The sequence below is a fragment of the Oryzias melastigma genome, linkage group LG13 (assembly GCF_002922805.2).
Source record: "Oryzias melastigma strain HK-1 linkage group LG13, ASM292280v2, whole genome shotgun sequence".
Taxonomy (NCBI): domain Eukaryota; kingdom Metazoa; phylum Chordata; class Actinopteri; order Beloniformes; family Adrianichthyidae; genus Oryzias; species Oryzias melastigma.
The window spans coordinates 28904722-28921753 of record NC_050524.1 but is presented as its reverse complement, the minus strand read 5'-3'; the positions used below and the strand labels follow the sequence as shown (position 1 = coordinate 28921753).

Sequence of the window (17032 nt, the reverse complement as noted above, 5' to 3'; positions counted from 1 at the left end):
GTCCCAAAAATTCCAAGAATTCCAAAACATTGATTTATTTTTTTTCCAAAATAGTTTCCTGTTCTAAATATTTACCACAAATAGATCAAAAATACATGAATTTCAAAGAAAAGGGATGAATAATCAGCGTATAAAGTTATAATGATCATTTCTGCTGAAAGAAAGGATGATCTCACACTTGTTGCTTCAGATTTAAAGAAGTGTTAACCTTTTGAGTAGCATGACGTGCACAGTGGGTAGTTTCTACTCTATTGTGGAGTTCACTCGCACGGCATCTATCTTAGTTCAATTAGACTGATTTTAAGCACAAAAACGACCTAATTTGGGAGTTTGTTGATCTTTAGTTGTTGGTTCTGTTGCCATCCCAACATAAACAAAAGGTTGGTGCAAAGTCATAGAAGCATATTTTAAATCTTAATCTTTGCATTATGTTATTATTTTGTCATTATGAAACTATTTCAGTGGCAGGAGAACCATTGTTCATCAACAGGGGGATCAAACTCACATCCTTTTCTTGTTTTATTTAAGGTATACAAAAATTAATTTGTTAATAGTTTCTGTCTTTTTATTTTTTTTTTAATTCTTAATAGTAAATAGGGAAAAATCAAATATATAAAATATGTTCTACCACACATTTTAGCATTTTTAAGACCAGTCAAACATTTCAGTTCATTTCTTTAAAAGTTGTGTTCGATTTATTTGACTTTATCAAGTACATTGGGCTTAATTTAGTAGAAAAAAATGCAGATGCAGGATGTTTTTTAGAGAACCCACACGCTGCGTTTGCTTTCTGTTTCATACGCAGCACTACGTCTTCAGTAAAACCAGCCTCTGCACTGCATGTTCATGCAACCTCTGAAACCCCAGGTAATGGTTTTCAATTTGACAGATGACCGGATTTAAAAACAAGCTGATGTTTAAAAAAATTAGGTATCATCTAGTCTAAAAATATAAGACAGAAAAGTGAAAAAAGAAAGGGAAAAAAAGGAAAGAGTTCACGGGATTTCCAGTTTCCAGTCAAAAATCTTTGCTAAATGATTGCGTTATTTTCCAAAATAAAGCCAGCAAGGAATCATAGTATCGCTAGTGGAAAATTGGGGTGTTTTAGAATTTATCGAACCACTTCTTGTCTTTGTTATTTTGTGTAAAAGATTGGTCTTAGAGGAAAATTCCTTTGTTTTTTTGTCGACCCTCCATGTAGTCCTATGATCATTCCTTTCATTAAAGTGTAATCCTTCTTGTTCTGACATCCTCATGGACCTGCAAGGCTTTGTGTTATATGGAGAGCCAACGCTTTAGAAACGACAGTTGTTTTGGGGATTGCAGTCCAGACGAGGACCAGGTAGAACAAGAGGGGCATTTATTTTCTTCCCAGAGGCCCCCATGTTCACAAACTTTTGTGCAATCCTCAGCTGCCACCTTCAACCACACAGAACATATTGCTTCACAACAGGGGCAGGGCATTTCAGAATAAAACTCAAAATATTTGAGAACATTTTTATGCAGCTAAATATATAGGTTGAAGGGACGTAAAGGAAATGACATACAACCTTTAATTATGATCTAACTTCCTGCTTTCCTGTTTGAAAGCTGTGGTTTGGTGATGTAATCTGGTCAAGTTATCTCTAAACATATCAGAGGGTGACTTCACCGCACGCTGCTCCATATCCTCATATGGTTATGGATGTGAACGCACAGAGGAGGTGATAACCAAGACTTCAGGGCCTAAGACATGTAACGTCACCCCAAATGTAAACACGGCCGACAGCATCTAAAGTGTAGTTTGTGCCCTCAGTTGACATTTTTTCTCAAGTTCCCTTTAAGTTCCCCCCGAAAACACGACTGCAGCTGGGACAGTCGATGCTACAGCTGCAAGTACCCAAACTGAAAGTGAAAATCTTGAAGAAGAGAAAACGCTAGTAACCCAGAGGTGTGATGAGATGAAGACTTTCCAGTGGTGTTTTTCTGTGGGTTGTAGATGGGGAAGCACCAGATTGGAGGTATTTCCCCTTTTCATCTTCCCTAAATGGAACCTTGAGGGAACTCGTGAAAAAGAGATTGCAATAGATGAGCCTCATAATGGATGATGACCTCATAAGGACTACTTCCCACTTCTAAAATCCATAATTAGACGATTGCTAAAAGAAGCTTCCTGGGTGTCAAAAACAGAAACGTTTCTTGTACTTTTTTCCATGCTATATCTTTTTGTAATTTTCATTCTAACCAAGAGGAACTGTCATTTATTGTTATCTGATGTGATATATTAACCCTTGTGCTATCCTAGGTATACTGATGTTGGGAGTGACAAGACAGCGTGCTAAACTTTAAAAGTTTTTAGTGGAATCTATTCAAAAAATTTTTTATTTTACACACAAATTTATCCTTTTTTGTGACATAACTCAGAGATTACCATTGAGGTAAAACTACCAAAACAATCAATTGCAGCTAATAATGCTAAGCTAACTGTGCTAATGAAGAGTTTAATTATGTTTTGCATTTTCTTCATTACTGTTTGTGTTTCAATTTTTAAGTTTAAAAGTTATCTTGTTGGAATGTTCTTTTTCCTGTTTTTCCTGTCTTGTTTCAGAGTATAATATTCCTCATCATTTGCAGCTGCTCTTTTTCTAAATGTTTTGTTCTGATTGGCTGCAGGAGAGTTTGCAGGAGGTGTTCTTGTCTAATATAAGGAAGTGTTGAAAATGGTATCAAGAGACTTTCCCTGGTTCTTATGTGACCAAATAAATTAATCACTACAGCAGTTGGTTTGCCTGATTTCTATTTACACCTGCTTAGTCCAAATTATCGTAACAAATTATCATCTTGTAGAAAGCTTTGTCGGCTTAATCTATTCACACTGCAAGAAGAGGTAGCCTAAAACAGGAAAGAAGAAAATCACTAGAAAGTAGTAAAGTTGTCTGTCCATGCAGCAAGTTGTTTAAATAGAAGAAAGGGAGAAATAAGCTAAAAAAAAAGCCAACTGCTAGAAATATTTTAAATTGAATGTTATACAGCCCAATCATGCTTTTTTGCAAGACAAAATTAAAAGCTTTGTATTTTTTTTTTTTTTTTAGTTTTTATGCACTTAATTGTAGCTAATATTGATTACAGTAATAAAAACTAGGGCAATGAATCCTTTTAGAACAAAGTATGAACAAAATGTGATATTATTACGACTTGACCCATCGTAATAAATGCTAATTAAATCTAAAACTAGCACTTATTCATAAAACATAAGTCTAAAATTTTGCTTCCAAAACATTGACTATAAATGCCAGTCTAACAACTTTAAAATATGATCCTTAAAATTGAACCAAAAATTCCCGTGTAAATTGATTTTTTTTATTAGTCTTAAATGAAATATTTTTTTATGATCCAGAGTACAAGGCAAACGGATTTTGACATATTTTAAAAATAAGTTTTCTATTTCTATATTCTTCCTATTCTTGAATGTCTAAAAACAAGGTTTTAAAATTTTGCAAGAATAAAAAAGTTTGCAGTGCAGACATTTCCCCATAACTTGTATGTCTAGAGAAGTGTGTGCTAATCACAGTCACACACCAGCATGTGTTTTGCACATACATAAAGATAAGGAACTGAACCTTTGGGCGTGATAAGCAGATGACAACTTTGTGACTAAAAAAAAGTGTCAGAAAATTTCTGTTTTCTAAAGAACTATTTTAAGAGCTTTTACCACTTTAGAAAAGTCTCAAATTCATTCGAAGTAAGTGGAAGGTTTTGGTGGCACAAAATTAACAAATCAGTAGTATTATTGGTAGAGTAAGAAATGTGTTCTAATCACTTAAATTCACAATATTCTATAAAGAAGCTTGTGAACATTGTAAGCCAAATGAGGCAATTGATTTGTGATATTGGGCTATATAAATCAAATGGAATTGAATTTAACTGAGCAAATGCTTCATCTTAGCAGAAACTGATGACGCATCTTTGTTGGAACGTTTTTCACGACTGTACCTGGTTTAAAGAAAAAAACGGCTGCAGTTTCTTCCACACAAGTGTGGTTATCGTGCTGTGAGGTTAGCGTCTCCGACCGCGGGACTTTCGCGTCTGCTTCCTGCTCGCATGCACCGCCTGCTCCTGCTCTGCAGCAGCTGCACATCAGCTGCGTCTACGCAGAATTCAAACACAAGAACACCATTTTTGAACAAACTCTTTTTATTCCAACAACACTATTGTGTCCCATTCTCCACAACTGAATAAAACAGAATCATAAAAACACTGATCAAACACTTGTTTAAAAAAATCAGCAGTCACAGGTCACACTTAGAAATAAATAAATAATAAATACTTCCAAATAAATATAGCAATAAATTATATAAATATGTTTTCTGTTCTCCACTTGTAGTGAAATCAGAACCAGTAGCACATTCGTTCGATAGTTGCAGTACATCAAAAGGTACCGACTGACACTGAGAGTACACAGTACACAACATTACATCATGTCACACCAGTGTGACACTTTTGTTCATTGCTGCAGCTACCATAGCCGCTTTCACTCGGAGGCTCGCTCATGCAAGCTAGTATTAAAAGAGGTGAGGTCTGAAGGCTCAACCTTACAAAGCAAACACACCGAAGAAGGTTTTCCCCGGATCGTCTTCCAGCTGCTCCAGCATGTTCTTATCCATCACCGTCCTCAGCCTGTCCCCTCTTCTCAGGTTGAACACAGCTCCCATGTACACAGCGGAGTACCAATGTCCGCTGCCGTCCTGCTCACTGCTTTCTGCCCTCTGGCACGCCGTGCGTACCGAGTGCAGAATGTTCCGGTACACCTTGTTGTCCGTCGTCCCGTACGAGCTGGACCAGCGCTGCACGGTGTGGCTGAGGTGGACCATGGAGTTGGCGGTCGAATCGCCGCTGCAGCTGACCGCGAAGGACGCTTGGCTGTAAACGAAGTAGAGGCCATTGCGAGGAATCACAATCTCATTGTTGTCCAGCTTCAGACCCCCCTGGGAGTGGTACTGGTCCACCTCGGCCATCCACTGAATGGAGTCTTTGAGGGAGGCGTTGAATTCCCCTGTTCAACAGATGAAGAAGAAGATGGTCAGTTTGTGGTGAGCAGCATCTCACTTCCTTCTTTAACCTTGAACCCCTAAAGTCACTTTTAACCACAAACTTAAAAGTGGTTCCTTCATTTGACTCAAAAACCCGAAGAAATAAAAAAAAACAAAAAAAAAAAAAAAACAAGGGCTGTACAGCTACAAGTGCTTTACGGATTAAAAATTAAGGATTTTAGCTCATAAAATTGACTGATATTTTTTTATTTCCCTTTTTTGTATGCATTTAGAAACATGACCACCTTTGAAATCCTGTTTGATAGCCTTAGCTGTTGTTGGCTCACCCAGCTAGAGCCATTTCAAAATAAATTTTAGGATTTTCTGGAAACACTTTGCACTTCAGTACTTTAACATCAAAAGGTATACAAATACTCATTGACTAGGAGTATGTGTACTGTGTCCTCCACTGTCAAAAAGCCTCTTCTGACCAATCATCCTCTAAAAGTATCAAGAGAAGCTGCGACAAAGCAGAATTTGTCAGAAAAAAAAGAGTGGTTTTTACCTCCCAGATGAATGGCCGCTCTCACGTTGGCAATCTGCCTGAGTTTGAGATCTGTAAAGAAAGACCAAACAGTTTTAAACTCCTGCTTGACAATTTGCTCCACATCTGCTGAGAATCATGGAAGTATGGAGAGAATGAGAGAAAGGGGACTTACGGAATGAGTCTTCATGTACTTCTGGATGCTGTTTCAAAAGGAAAGGGATAAGGACATGGTTACAGAACTGCTTGATATAGAGGAGTGGATGCTTCCATTGCAGGATTCTCAGATGTGTAGACTCACCTTAGCATGTGAGTTGAAGAAGAGTAGTGCGGCAGCGGCTGTGGCGAGGCAAAGAATGACAGCCAGCATCGCCGCTGTCAACTTGGAGCTTGGCTTCCCTCTCATAGTCGTCGGTTGATCCGCTTCTGTGTTGTCACTGACGTTCATTGGGACCTTGCATTCAACCTCCATGGTTCTGTTCTTCTGGTTCGCTCAGGTCAAGCTTATCTCCTTCTGTGAACTGATTCTGCTAGGGTCCCTTTTTAAAAGGCTCTTTTATAAGGAGCTTCCTGCTTTGGGGAAACTCCGGTGATGTCACTCACCATGAGAGAGTGGAGATTTGATGAGGAAGAGAGATCCAGACACTGGGAGGGTCATAACACCACACACTCCCACACCTGCATGACCTTCCCCCTCAACCCTAACACGCACGCAGCTGTAGAAACCCCTTTTTGCACCTCCACGCCATCGAGCAAACACACATACCGCTGCTTAAAGGGCTGCCACAGAAAAAAACCCCACATCCTTTAAACCTCAACGACATACTTTTGTTAGTTTGTGTGACATATATGTGATCACAACAATCCACACACGCATAAATCTGCTTTTCCTCAGACTGCTGCCGTGTTTCCTAGTGTTGACTCACTAAATGTGTGAAATAATGCAGTGTGATGATTGATGTGTCAAGAGCAGCTAACTAAAGTCGGCAGCGTCACACTTCCCTTTTGTTAAAAATAGCCTCTTGGTCTAACAGGAGCCGACAAAGACCAGCAACAGAAACCCTTTTTACTTCATCGCACTTACGATCTTTTGTTTACATAGGAGTGCTGACAAATCCCCAAATGAAGAAAGAGAGATCTTTAGAGCCTCTGAGCTGACTACAATCACAGAAACTAAGACATGATTGTGGGGTTGAAAGATTTAAAATTACATTTATAAGATTTTAATTTGTTCATGTTTTTAAGCTTAGATTTGCTCTACTAAATGTATCTGCCTTATATTTCTGAATTGTTTATATACTTTTTCTATTACAATCGTTTTCTCATACTGTTGTAATTATCAAAGTTTCACTTAATTTGACTAATTTTATCTTGTACAGATTTACATGTTTTATCTTTCAAATGTCTCATGTTTAATTTATGTTAAAAGTGAACTACAATTTATTGTGTATTGTCTCTCTAAAGTGTCTCTTCTTCTGCTTTGTGTCACACATATACCTTTCCTTTTTTTTGCATTTCAATTGATCGATCATCAGTTGTCTTTTTTCTCATTCAAAACTAAATAACATCAAATCCCATCTGTTTATCCCCTCATATTTTAAATTAAAAATAGAGTTGTTCTATAAATGTAATTTAAAAAAAGAGGCAAATAACATTCAAAAACTAACAAACATGTGAGAGAAGCTGAACTGGACTTGTATAGCAGGTCAGTTTGTGAAGTATGCGTTCAGCAGAAGGTGTTTTAATCCGTGTATTGACTTGCCTTTTAATATTTGGACACTTTCCAGTGATTCAAAACAATATGCTGAAATCCCAGCTAGAATTGCAGGATGTCTTTTTTTCTAAAATATTTGGTTTTGTAACAACCACACCTTTAAATTAAAAAAAAAAAAATCACCAAGTCATATAAAATATATCTAGAAGAGCCCTTTAAAGACCTTTCACACCAAGTGTGTCTTGGCACATTAGACCTCTTAAGTACATTTTCCATCAAGCACTGTTGGATAAATCTTGCTGCTAGCAGACGGAGGCCAGAACACACTTTCCCGGAGTCTGGCGTGGTACAGATTTGGCAGGATTGCTAAACCTGTTCAGTACCTTTGGTTTCATCAGCATGATGAGGAAACCATCGTGCTGGTTTCATCACGACAATAATGCAACCAGGATTATTGTCGAGATCATGCAGGTGAATATCACCATATCAAACGGTGGTATGCTAAGCGTGAAAATCTAACATGAGCAAAATGGCGCTACAAAAAAGGTCATAGTGGAAAATATAAATGTCACTTTTTCGCACATAAATCCTTCTATATCCAAACCATTGACGTATGGTGAACCAATGGATGGGGTCTATGTTGCCACCTGTGGTGTGTGTAAAACTGGCATCTGTACTCAGACCCAGATGACTATATATGGACAACACAAGGACTCGCAAAGAAGAAGTCACACTAGGAAAATAAATGTGCTGTTGCACAGATCATGTGTCATCTGATGTGGATGCACCCTTGAGTATCTTTGTGTGATTTGGATACAATTTTGAGAAATAACTGTCATTTTTCCAACAGTCCATGTTTCCAACAAACATAGATACAGTTTCTGTACAGGATCTATGAGACTTCTAATTATGATATCACTCACTCGTTTACTGTTTTTTATACTATATGTACAGATATTGCAAGAGTTTCTTTGTTGTTCTTGATTGTTGTTATTTGACACAAACTCATCGAAATATACTGATCATTTGCACCCAGATTTCTATTAAATTTGAATCTTTTCAAAACAGAGGAGTGTTCGCCATACAAAGCAATGACTTTACATTGTTACAACTTGAGCTGCTTATGCAACTTCATCCAAATTCCCCTTCAATGTGACCTCACATGATTTGTCATCTGAACACCAAGAAAAGGTGTGGAAGGAGAAGATAAAGATGTATCCTAAATGTTTTTAGAAGTTTAAATCGGGACAGTTATGAGTTATAAAAACAAATATAACCTTGTTAATGAAACAACAAGTCATTGTGATTCAGGGTTGTCCAATAATGGTCATCCAGATTTACCACCCTGCTTGTTTTCTAACTATCACTGCCTTACTATTCTAATCATTTAGACCAGATTGCTCCAAATTCTGACTAAAAGAGCTCACCAGTTTTTATTATCGAGTAAGACAAGGATTCTGGGAGGAAAACACAGGTTGGGAGGTCTGGAAGACTAAGGTCTGCACAGCCCAGCTGAAAGATAAATTGCATGATATGTATACACACCTATAACATAAAATATCCAAGAAGCACAACAGCATCTTGAGTGTGTTCATCAGACTTTGTGTCTTGTTAATCCTATTGTTTTAACTCAGACTACACTGAGAATCCAAACCAAATCTATCTGGAGTTGGAAGTTCCTGAAACAATAAGACATTGCCTGACTCATTACATGTATGCCATCATGTGTAATTTTCCAAGAGTTCCATTACAAAAGAGCAAAGCATTCACTGTATATTAACATGGCAGCTACTGTGTCATGGTACATAGTTTAAGCAAAACAAGTTGAAGTCATTTGGGTAAGTCTCTAAACATTGATAACAAGAGTGATTGTTCTCTTAAACTGTCGTAGTCAATTTAAGGCATTGTTGCATTGAGTTGTGCTGTTTTATAAAATCAGTAGAAACTAGTACAAAGTTGTTAAAAGTTGTCTGTGTGATCAGCAAAGTATTTGTTGGTTTCTTTTTTAAGTTTGTGGTTAATATAACATTATAGAGTGTTTTTTCCATTAGATGTCATCAATAAAAAATAAATGTCTAAGAAATAGTTTGGAATTCTTTCACTTACGACCACATTTCCAGATGGAGCCTCCATCCTTTTCATCCGAAAGCCAGTTTTCTACAAGCTGTAAAAGAATACAACTTTCCGACTTTTAAATTCGACAACATTAGTGATCAACAAATAGATATTAAAAAATCCCAGATAAAAAATTTAAAAAAAATCCTGATTTTGAAAAAGTGATGGTTATGGAGCCACTTTGCTAAACATTGTGGTTCAAAGATGGCATTTAAAATAGACAAAACCACAAGTCAGATGAAGAAGGGAGGGGGGTGTATAATAAAATGCTAACACATTTATTGAATCATAAATGTTTTTACTTGTCCAGGTTTATAGATTCTAGCTATCATATACTGACATGCTGCTAAACCAACCTAAATAACTTTTTTACCTTTTCACTTCAATGGCTGTAATTGATGCTATTAATGCCATCTGGTGCAAAAGCACCGAATGGTAAAAAATATGCAGCTGGTAGATTTATAGATTTTAAAAGAACATTTAATACAATAAACCATAAAATCCTGCTAGACAAATTAGAACAATATGGGATTAGATAAATGGCAAGGAAATTAATACAAAGCTATTTAACTGGAAGAATTCTATATGTCAACATAGATCAATACTCATCTTATAACCTCAGCATTACATGTGGTGTCACTCAGGGCTCTGTATTAGGACTTAAATTATTTAACATGTACATTAACAATATATTGAATGTATCCAAATTAGTGAAGGTTGTGTTGTATGCAGATGACACAATTATATTTTATAGTAATGATAGTTATAATAAGCTATCAGTAGCATCAATGAGTACCTGCAAACTAGTAAAATGTAATGGCTTGTTAGTAACAAACCATCATTAAACCTATAAGCAAAACAAAAACTATAATATTTGGCAATTATATAGAAAATCCCAAACAACAAAGAAAAATAAATGGAGTACCAATGGAAAGAGTTCAGGAAAACACATTTTTAGGATTACTAATTGATTCCAAACTATACTAGAAATCACAAAAAGGACACCTAAAAATGAAAGTTTAAAAAAATCTATTAATAATAAATAAATGTAAACATAATTTTGACCATAACACACTTCGTACATTATATTTCTTATTGATACTTCCTTACCTTACATTGTAATGAAGTATGGGGAAATAATTACCAATCCTCATTACACCCATTATACATGTTACAACAACGAGCAGATATAAAGTAGGACACCTAGAGCAGACTAAACAACAGTCCAAATAATTAAAATTACAGGATCCTATAAATGATCAAACAGCCCAAAATAATACATAAAGCATATAACAATGTATTACCATACATTATTCAGAAACTATTTAAAGTGAGAGATGATTCTTATAAATTACATGGAAGAGGAAAATTCAATCACCTATAATATGCACAAAAAGGAGAGAATTCTGTGTGTAGGTATGTGGAGTAAAACTGTGGAACAACTTAGGGTTGGGACATAAACAATGCAATAATATATACTTGTTTAAAAAAAGTTATAAATGTATAACATGGGCAAAATACCAAAAAAATTATGTTATATGTATAATAACAGCATCCATTGAATATATACAAAAGTAGACAAAACACTGTGTTTAATTTAAAAAAAGTATGTGTGTATTTTTATGCTTGTGGTTATTATTCTATGTATATTCTCTTGATAAAGAATATTGTAATGAAATTTAATTTCTGATTATTATTAAATCTTTCCAATATTGTAAGGGTCAGTTTATGAAAAAAAATGAAGGGGCAGGCTTTGATAATCAGTGCTTCTGCCTGCTACCTTTCAAACAGGATGTAAAATATAGTATATATGTAAATTGGCTCATTTGACAAGGTTGAGTGAATTGTACCAGCATGACTTTGAGGAACCCGCAATGATACACATGTTTGAACTGACTAAAAAACATGTTCAAAAACATGTTATCAACGAGTATATATATATATATATATATATATATATATATATATATATATATATATATATATATATACAGTGTATTAACATTAAACTTCCTTAAATGTTGAAATCCAAAACAAATTTGTAGGACTCTTGGTTCCCCAGTCATAAATACTCTGAATTTGATAAGCCACAAAAGCCTAACGCAGCAGGTTGGGTTCATTTTTTACATTTTTTTCCTGTATCTGTTGGGCTGCAAGGAGTTTCACTGGTTTCTTGAAAATTCCCATGAAGCCTGTTTTTGTCTGTGAGAGACAAGCAGACTTTCATACTATCTCAGATGACACTTTCACCAGCCTGGGGCGGCAGAGGCATTTAGTCTTTTTCAGCGCAACAACACAACTGTACGGCTTTTGTTGTCAATGCTTCACAGAGGACTGCTTTGTAAGCAAAGATAAGGCTGAGGTTTACTACAACTGTTGCCCAAGAGTTCCACCCCTGACTGTCCCAGGATCTGTAATCAGTTAAGTCTGGTGTGAGTTATTGTCTGTGCTTGCGTCTATACATGCAGTGTTAACTGACTGGTGAACACACAAAATTTGTTATAGATGGACTTCTTTTACAACCCTAAATCATCACTGCTGAGAAAGTGATCTGTATTGACTTTACACAGTAACTCATAAACCGTTCTGTTTTGTGGAAGTTCGTTATTTGCTTAAACTCTTAGTTTTTCATAGTTTCTCTATACAAACATCAGTTGTAGCTAAAAGTTTTTTGATTGTTATAAAACCATTATTTCATCCAGAACTGGTGGTTTAAGACCCAGAATGCAGGAGACTAAGCTTATTAGAGTAAACATTTAATAATTTGAAACTGAAACACAACAAGACCAAAAGCTGAGGTAGCAACAAAAGGGTGAAAAACCAGATGATCCGACAGGGATGAAGTGAAAATCAAGCCTTTAAACACACTAAGGATGAATAACGGAAACGAAAACAGCGGTGGATGATTATTAAATTAAACTAAGTGAGACTGGGATAATGAGAAAAACAAGCTTGAAAACCGAATATTTCAAAGACTACGAAAACATAACTGAAAATAAACCAAAACTAAGGACACAATGTGTGCCCCTCACAAGTGGGAGATTGTAGATGCTCTGACATGTTATAACAGTAGGGAGGAGAAGCCTGGAGGAGCACTAGAAAAAAATAAACCGCTTTACAGTTACAGACCCTTCACCCATTCACACACATTGGTGGTGGATCTGCAGCCGATCACTGGAACCAACCTTCCTCTTGGGTTCAGTGTCTTGCCCAAGGACACTTCGACACATGTGCGAGCAAGGCAAGAATCGAACCCTGAATCATCAAATCAGGAGTCAACCGCCCTACCACTGCACCACAGCCACCCATAGAAACATCTTAAAGCTTGTGGATAGGTTTTATGTGTTTGTGAAAGAGCTTATTTCTGTTTGACAGCCAACAAAGTGTAGCTAATATTTGGAAAATGTGATATTTTCTTCCAAATGTTGCAGCATTTTCAATCAGGTAAGTGCTTTTGTTGAAAGCTTTAAAACAACATGACAGTAAACAGTAACAACAGGCTTAACTTGAAGTAACACAGGCATAAAATAACTTATTGGTATTTATCTGACATATTAAGTTAGTAATTTTACAAATATTATGAGGCTGAAAGAAGACAGATTTAGGTGTAAATTAAGAGTCAAATTTTATTTTAGAAAAGGTTCCCTACAGTAGAAATGGAGACTGAATCAATGCGGTCTTGTCTGTTTGTAACTTTTAAGAATAAATCCTTGAAGCGCTCATGTCCCAAATCAACCTGTGTTTTCTGAGTTCAAAGAAAATCAGAGTTCATGAAAACTGAATCTTTAAGGCATGCTTGAAATCCCTAACATCCTCTCCTTAAACTTCTGAGAGACATTTCCTTGGTCAGAAGATAAGAAAAACTGGTTATTATCAGCATAACAATTAAAACGTTTGCTCTGCTATCTATAGTTTCTTGATGGAATACAATTCTAAAGACCATGGGTAAAAGAACAGAGCCCTGTGGTACACCATGACTGATTGTTGTGTGAGAGACTACTTATTTAGAGCATCTCATTAGGAGGAGTAACAAACGAAGAGCTTCAGAGGAGGAGAAATGTGATCAATCACATTAAACCTAAGCAGTTTGAATCATGGCAAAATATATTTGTGCTCTGAACATATATAACATTGATCAGATAGATTTAAAAGAGGATTAAATTGGTTCTTTTCAGATTCAAAAATTTACCAGGTTCTCTGACTGGGTGGGCTAAAAACAACAGGGCAGAGAAAGTCTCATAACCCCATTTAGCATGGCTTTTCAGAGAGAATGACAAACTTCCTTTTCCAGTGACGAACTTCACTTCAGTGGGAGGGGAGTACACCTGGCAACCTCAAGGGAAGGAAGTGAAACAGGATCTGTATTTTCCAAAAACTGCCCACCCTAGCAATTCTGCTCCCCACTTTCACACCTTGGCCTCTGACCTTAAGATTTAAATAGGGAGAGAAGTAAAGAAAAACTCCCCTGTTGTTTCAATTCATCCATCTTCTTGTCAACTTGTTTCTGTTTCTAAAACACAAAAGCCACAAAAAAGGCATTTCCCCTTCCTCCAAATACAGACCTGATTCTCTACAGTCAGAAAGGAAGTCCCAGCTCAGCTTGTAACCCCCCAACCACCTCCATCTTCCTTAGATGAACAACATCAGTCACCCTGGTGAGAATTTGAAACATTTCTTCCAGAAGAGTGCAGGTTTTAAAGCATTTGTGTCTCACAAATTCCAAATCTTAACCCTGTAAAGCCCACCATTTTGAAGAATTGTCAGAAAATTCAATTTTTTGAGGGAATTGAAATGTTTTTTTTTTTATTCTTTGATGAAATCCACAAAAAACATTTTCCATGATCATTTACTATTAAAATAATATTAATTATGATAAATTTGGTGATTTAGTAAGTTTTTGCTTTCAAAAAACATAGTTTCAGGTGCAAAAATATTGAGATGATTATTCAGAAAAAAGCGCTTAACTTACCCACTGTCTCAAATTTGATACACACATTTTTAATATGATGTAACTGTATTGTTAAGAACTAATACATTTTTGGTTATTTGAATACAGCAAGTACTCATTAAAAAAGATAGATGTGTGATTCTTGTGTTAACATTTTGACAATTAGCTAAACTTTTCCCAACAAAAGTGTTTTTGAGATTTCATGGGGGCAGCCGTTTTGAAAAAAGCCCTTCTATTAGCCTTAGTGGATTGATGATGAACTACATAGAACAAGTAATATAGAATGGGTTTTTAGGGAAAGTTTGGATCATACTATTGAGATAGGACTCTCAGAAATGCCTGTATCAAATACGGTGTGAAGGGTTATATAAAGTTAAGTTAAAAATAGAAAAACAAATATTAATATCACATATTATGTTAAGCTAGAACAAATTTCTTGCTTTTAACATTTTTTAGAAATATAAATGTTCTGATAATGCGTAGATATACGAGAACAGCTTGGTGCAGTCTAAAGAAGAAGCCTTTTTTCATTCAAAGCCAGTTGATACACAGCTTCATACATGAAGGGTAAGATATTTATCAAATTGGGAGACTTGTTAAAAATGTAAACAAAACAGTCATCAGCTATCAGAATTTTACACTTTCATTTTAACATAAATTATTCTGACATACTGGCAGAGTTTTTTCTCTATTCAATTCAGTCATTCAGGTCATCCTTTTATTGATCACAGAAACATTTATACAATGCACCTGAGCGTTCAGACTGCTTCTACAAACATGTGTAAAGGGCTGCTCTCAAGGAACTCCAGAGCGATGCTGTGACACAACATCACCTGTTCAGCGACTCAGCCACAAAATGGTAGGCCGTGTAAACTGACGGAACGGGGTCAGCAGATGTGGAGTCATGCAGTGCGAAGAGCTGGTTGACTTTCTGAACAATCACAAATAAAGAACAGGATGTTTCATGAAATAGGTTTCCATCGTCCGCACTGTCAAGTGCATTACAAAGTAACATTACAGAAAAGTATCTGCAATGGTGTAAAACACCAGTGGAAACTCTCTCGAGTGATGAATAATACCTTCTCTGTCAGACATCCTAATGGCCAAGTTTGGGTTTAGTAGTTGCCTGGACAACAAAACCTCTCTGAGTGCATTGTACCAAGACTGAAGTTTGGTGGAGGGGGGATTATGGTGTGGGAGCAGTTTTTAGGAAGTTCTAGTGAAAGCTAACTGTGTATGTTTCTGCACAACAGAAAATTTTGAACAAGCCCATGATTTCCTTTTTGTGGGAACAGTTTGCACCACCAGCGAGATCCATGAAAACATTTGGGGTGTAGCGATTAATCAACTTAACTGATGAATCAATTCACTTTCCAAAAATTCAACCAGATCAATCTGTCTGAGGCAAGTTATTAACCAAATCGACCTATACCCTTAAAAAACTGTTTCAAAATAAAATAAATTAATAAAACGATTAAATTGATTTAGAAAAAATACCACTTGGATTGAGGCTTGGTATGTTTATTTGACTAGAGCGTCACAGCGGACAACACATGTGATGGCAGCCAAAGATGATCAAGCCATGATTACAGTCCAATGCCTACAAACACTGAATTTGCAAAGAAATGTGACCATAAAGTTTGGTAGGATGTTTTTTAATAATGTTCTGTTTGTATATATTTTGACAAGAAAAACAACAGTGGGCCAAATTTTATGAAACAAAAATTTTAATGGATTTGTCATCAACTCTTGTTTACTTGTTTGTATGCATATCTAACTTACACTTGATTATCTTGCAAGAAATACAAAGAATCTGGAAAACTTCATCTGCACTGTTCAGGAGGTGGTATTGATCTCTGAGGTACACTTCTTGAAGTTTTGGCTAAAGATGTACTGGATTGATTTTGGGTCAGTAAATTGGATCAAATTGGATGGCTTAAAATCAACCAATATCTACTATGAATTGTTTCATCGACCACAAGTTCACTTAGTGAAACTCCTCATCCTCCAATAGTGATAATGTTGAAATGCTTCAAAGTTAACCTGAATTCCTTCCAACTTCAAAGCATTCTCCACAATGTATCATTCGTTCATTTGTTTTTCAACTTAAAATCGTTTTTTTTTCGCTTTCCAATTTAAAATCAAAAACAAATAAACTGTTCTTTTTTCATTTTTTTATTTCCGATTTTTCACACGTCTGTGTGAATGTGTGCGTAAACGGGTGAATGGGTCTGTGACTGTGAAGCGCTTTGGGCCCTCAAAGGAGGGTAGAAAGCGCTATACAAGTATACGCCATTTACCATGTAATGCCGCAAGGCCAGGACCACAACCCGGATCTCAGCAGCATACTCAGACAGAGATGTGTCAGCTACTCACGAGCCACTGGAGCAGGGATCCAACAAGAAAAACAAAGTCAGAACCCAAACCACTGTGGGGAGTTTAGATTAGTGACTGGATCTGGAAGATGACTATGAGTGTCACTGATTTTGCGGCAAGTCTTCCAAACAGAATTGGTTCAGTATAAGAAACCTTCATTTGGCCACATGAAGAGACAGGTTTCAGCCCAGCGATGACATAGGTTATTCAAGGACAGGAAGGGGAAAACCCCACATCTCTTTCACTTAGCTTTGTACAGAAGATAAAAGGGAAAAAAGAGATGTCTGTCTTTTTTACCTCAATGAAAAACACAAATCTATTCACAA

General features: G+C 36.3%; 1 protein-coding gene across 1 annotated transcript; it reads right to left on the bottom strand.

Annotated features, from left to right (window-relative positions):
- Positions 1-3071: 3071 nt before the first annotated feature.
- Positions 3072-9696, bottom strand: tnfa (tumor necrosis factor a (TNF superfamily, member 2)). The gene is made up of 4 exons (XM_024296990.2): positions 5855-9696; positions 5729-5756; positions 5575-5625; positions 3072-5032 (listed from the first exon to the last, which is right to left on the bottom strand). Exons 1-4 carry the CDS (start codon positions 6023-6025, stop codon positions 4572-4574), a joined length of 711 nt encoding a protein of 236 aa, XP_024152758.1. The 5' UTR covers positions 6026-9696; the 3' UTR covers positions 3072-4571.
- Between the last annotated feature and the right edge of the window lie 7336 nt (positions 9697-17032).

Bases quoted from the DNA above. Each gene is read 5' to 3' on its own strand.
- tnfa (XM_024296990.2), bottom strand. From the start codon at position 6,025: ATGGAGGTTGAATGCAAGGTCCCAATGAACGTCAGTGACAACACAGAA. The intron at 5,757-5,854 runs GTGAGTCTACAC...CTTTTGAAACAG, and splicing joins TCTTCAACTCACATGCTAAG to CATCCAGAAGTACATGAAGA. The intron at 5,033-5,574 runs GTAAAAACCACT...TCTGTTGAACAG, and splicing joins AGCGGCCATTCATCTGGGAG to GGGAATTCAACGCCTCCCTC.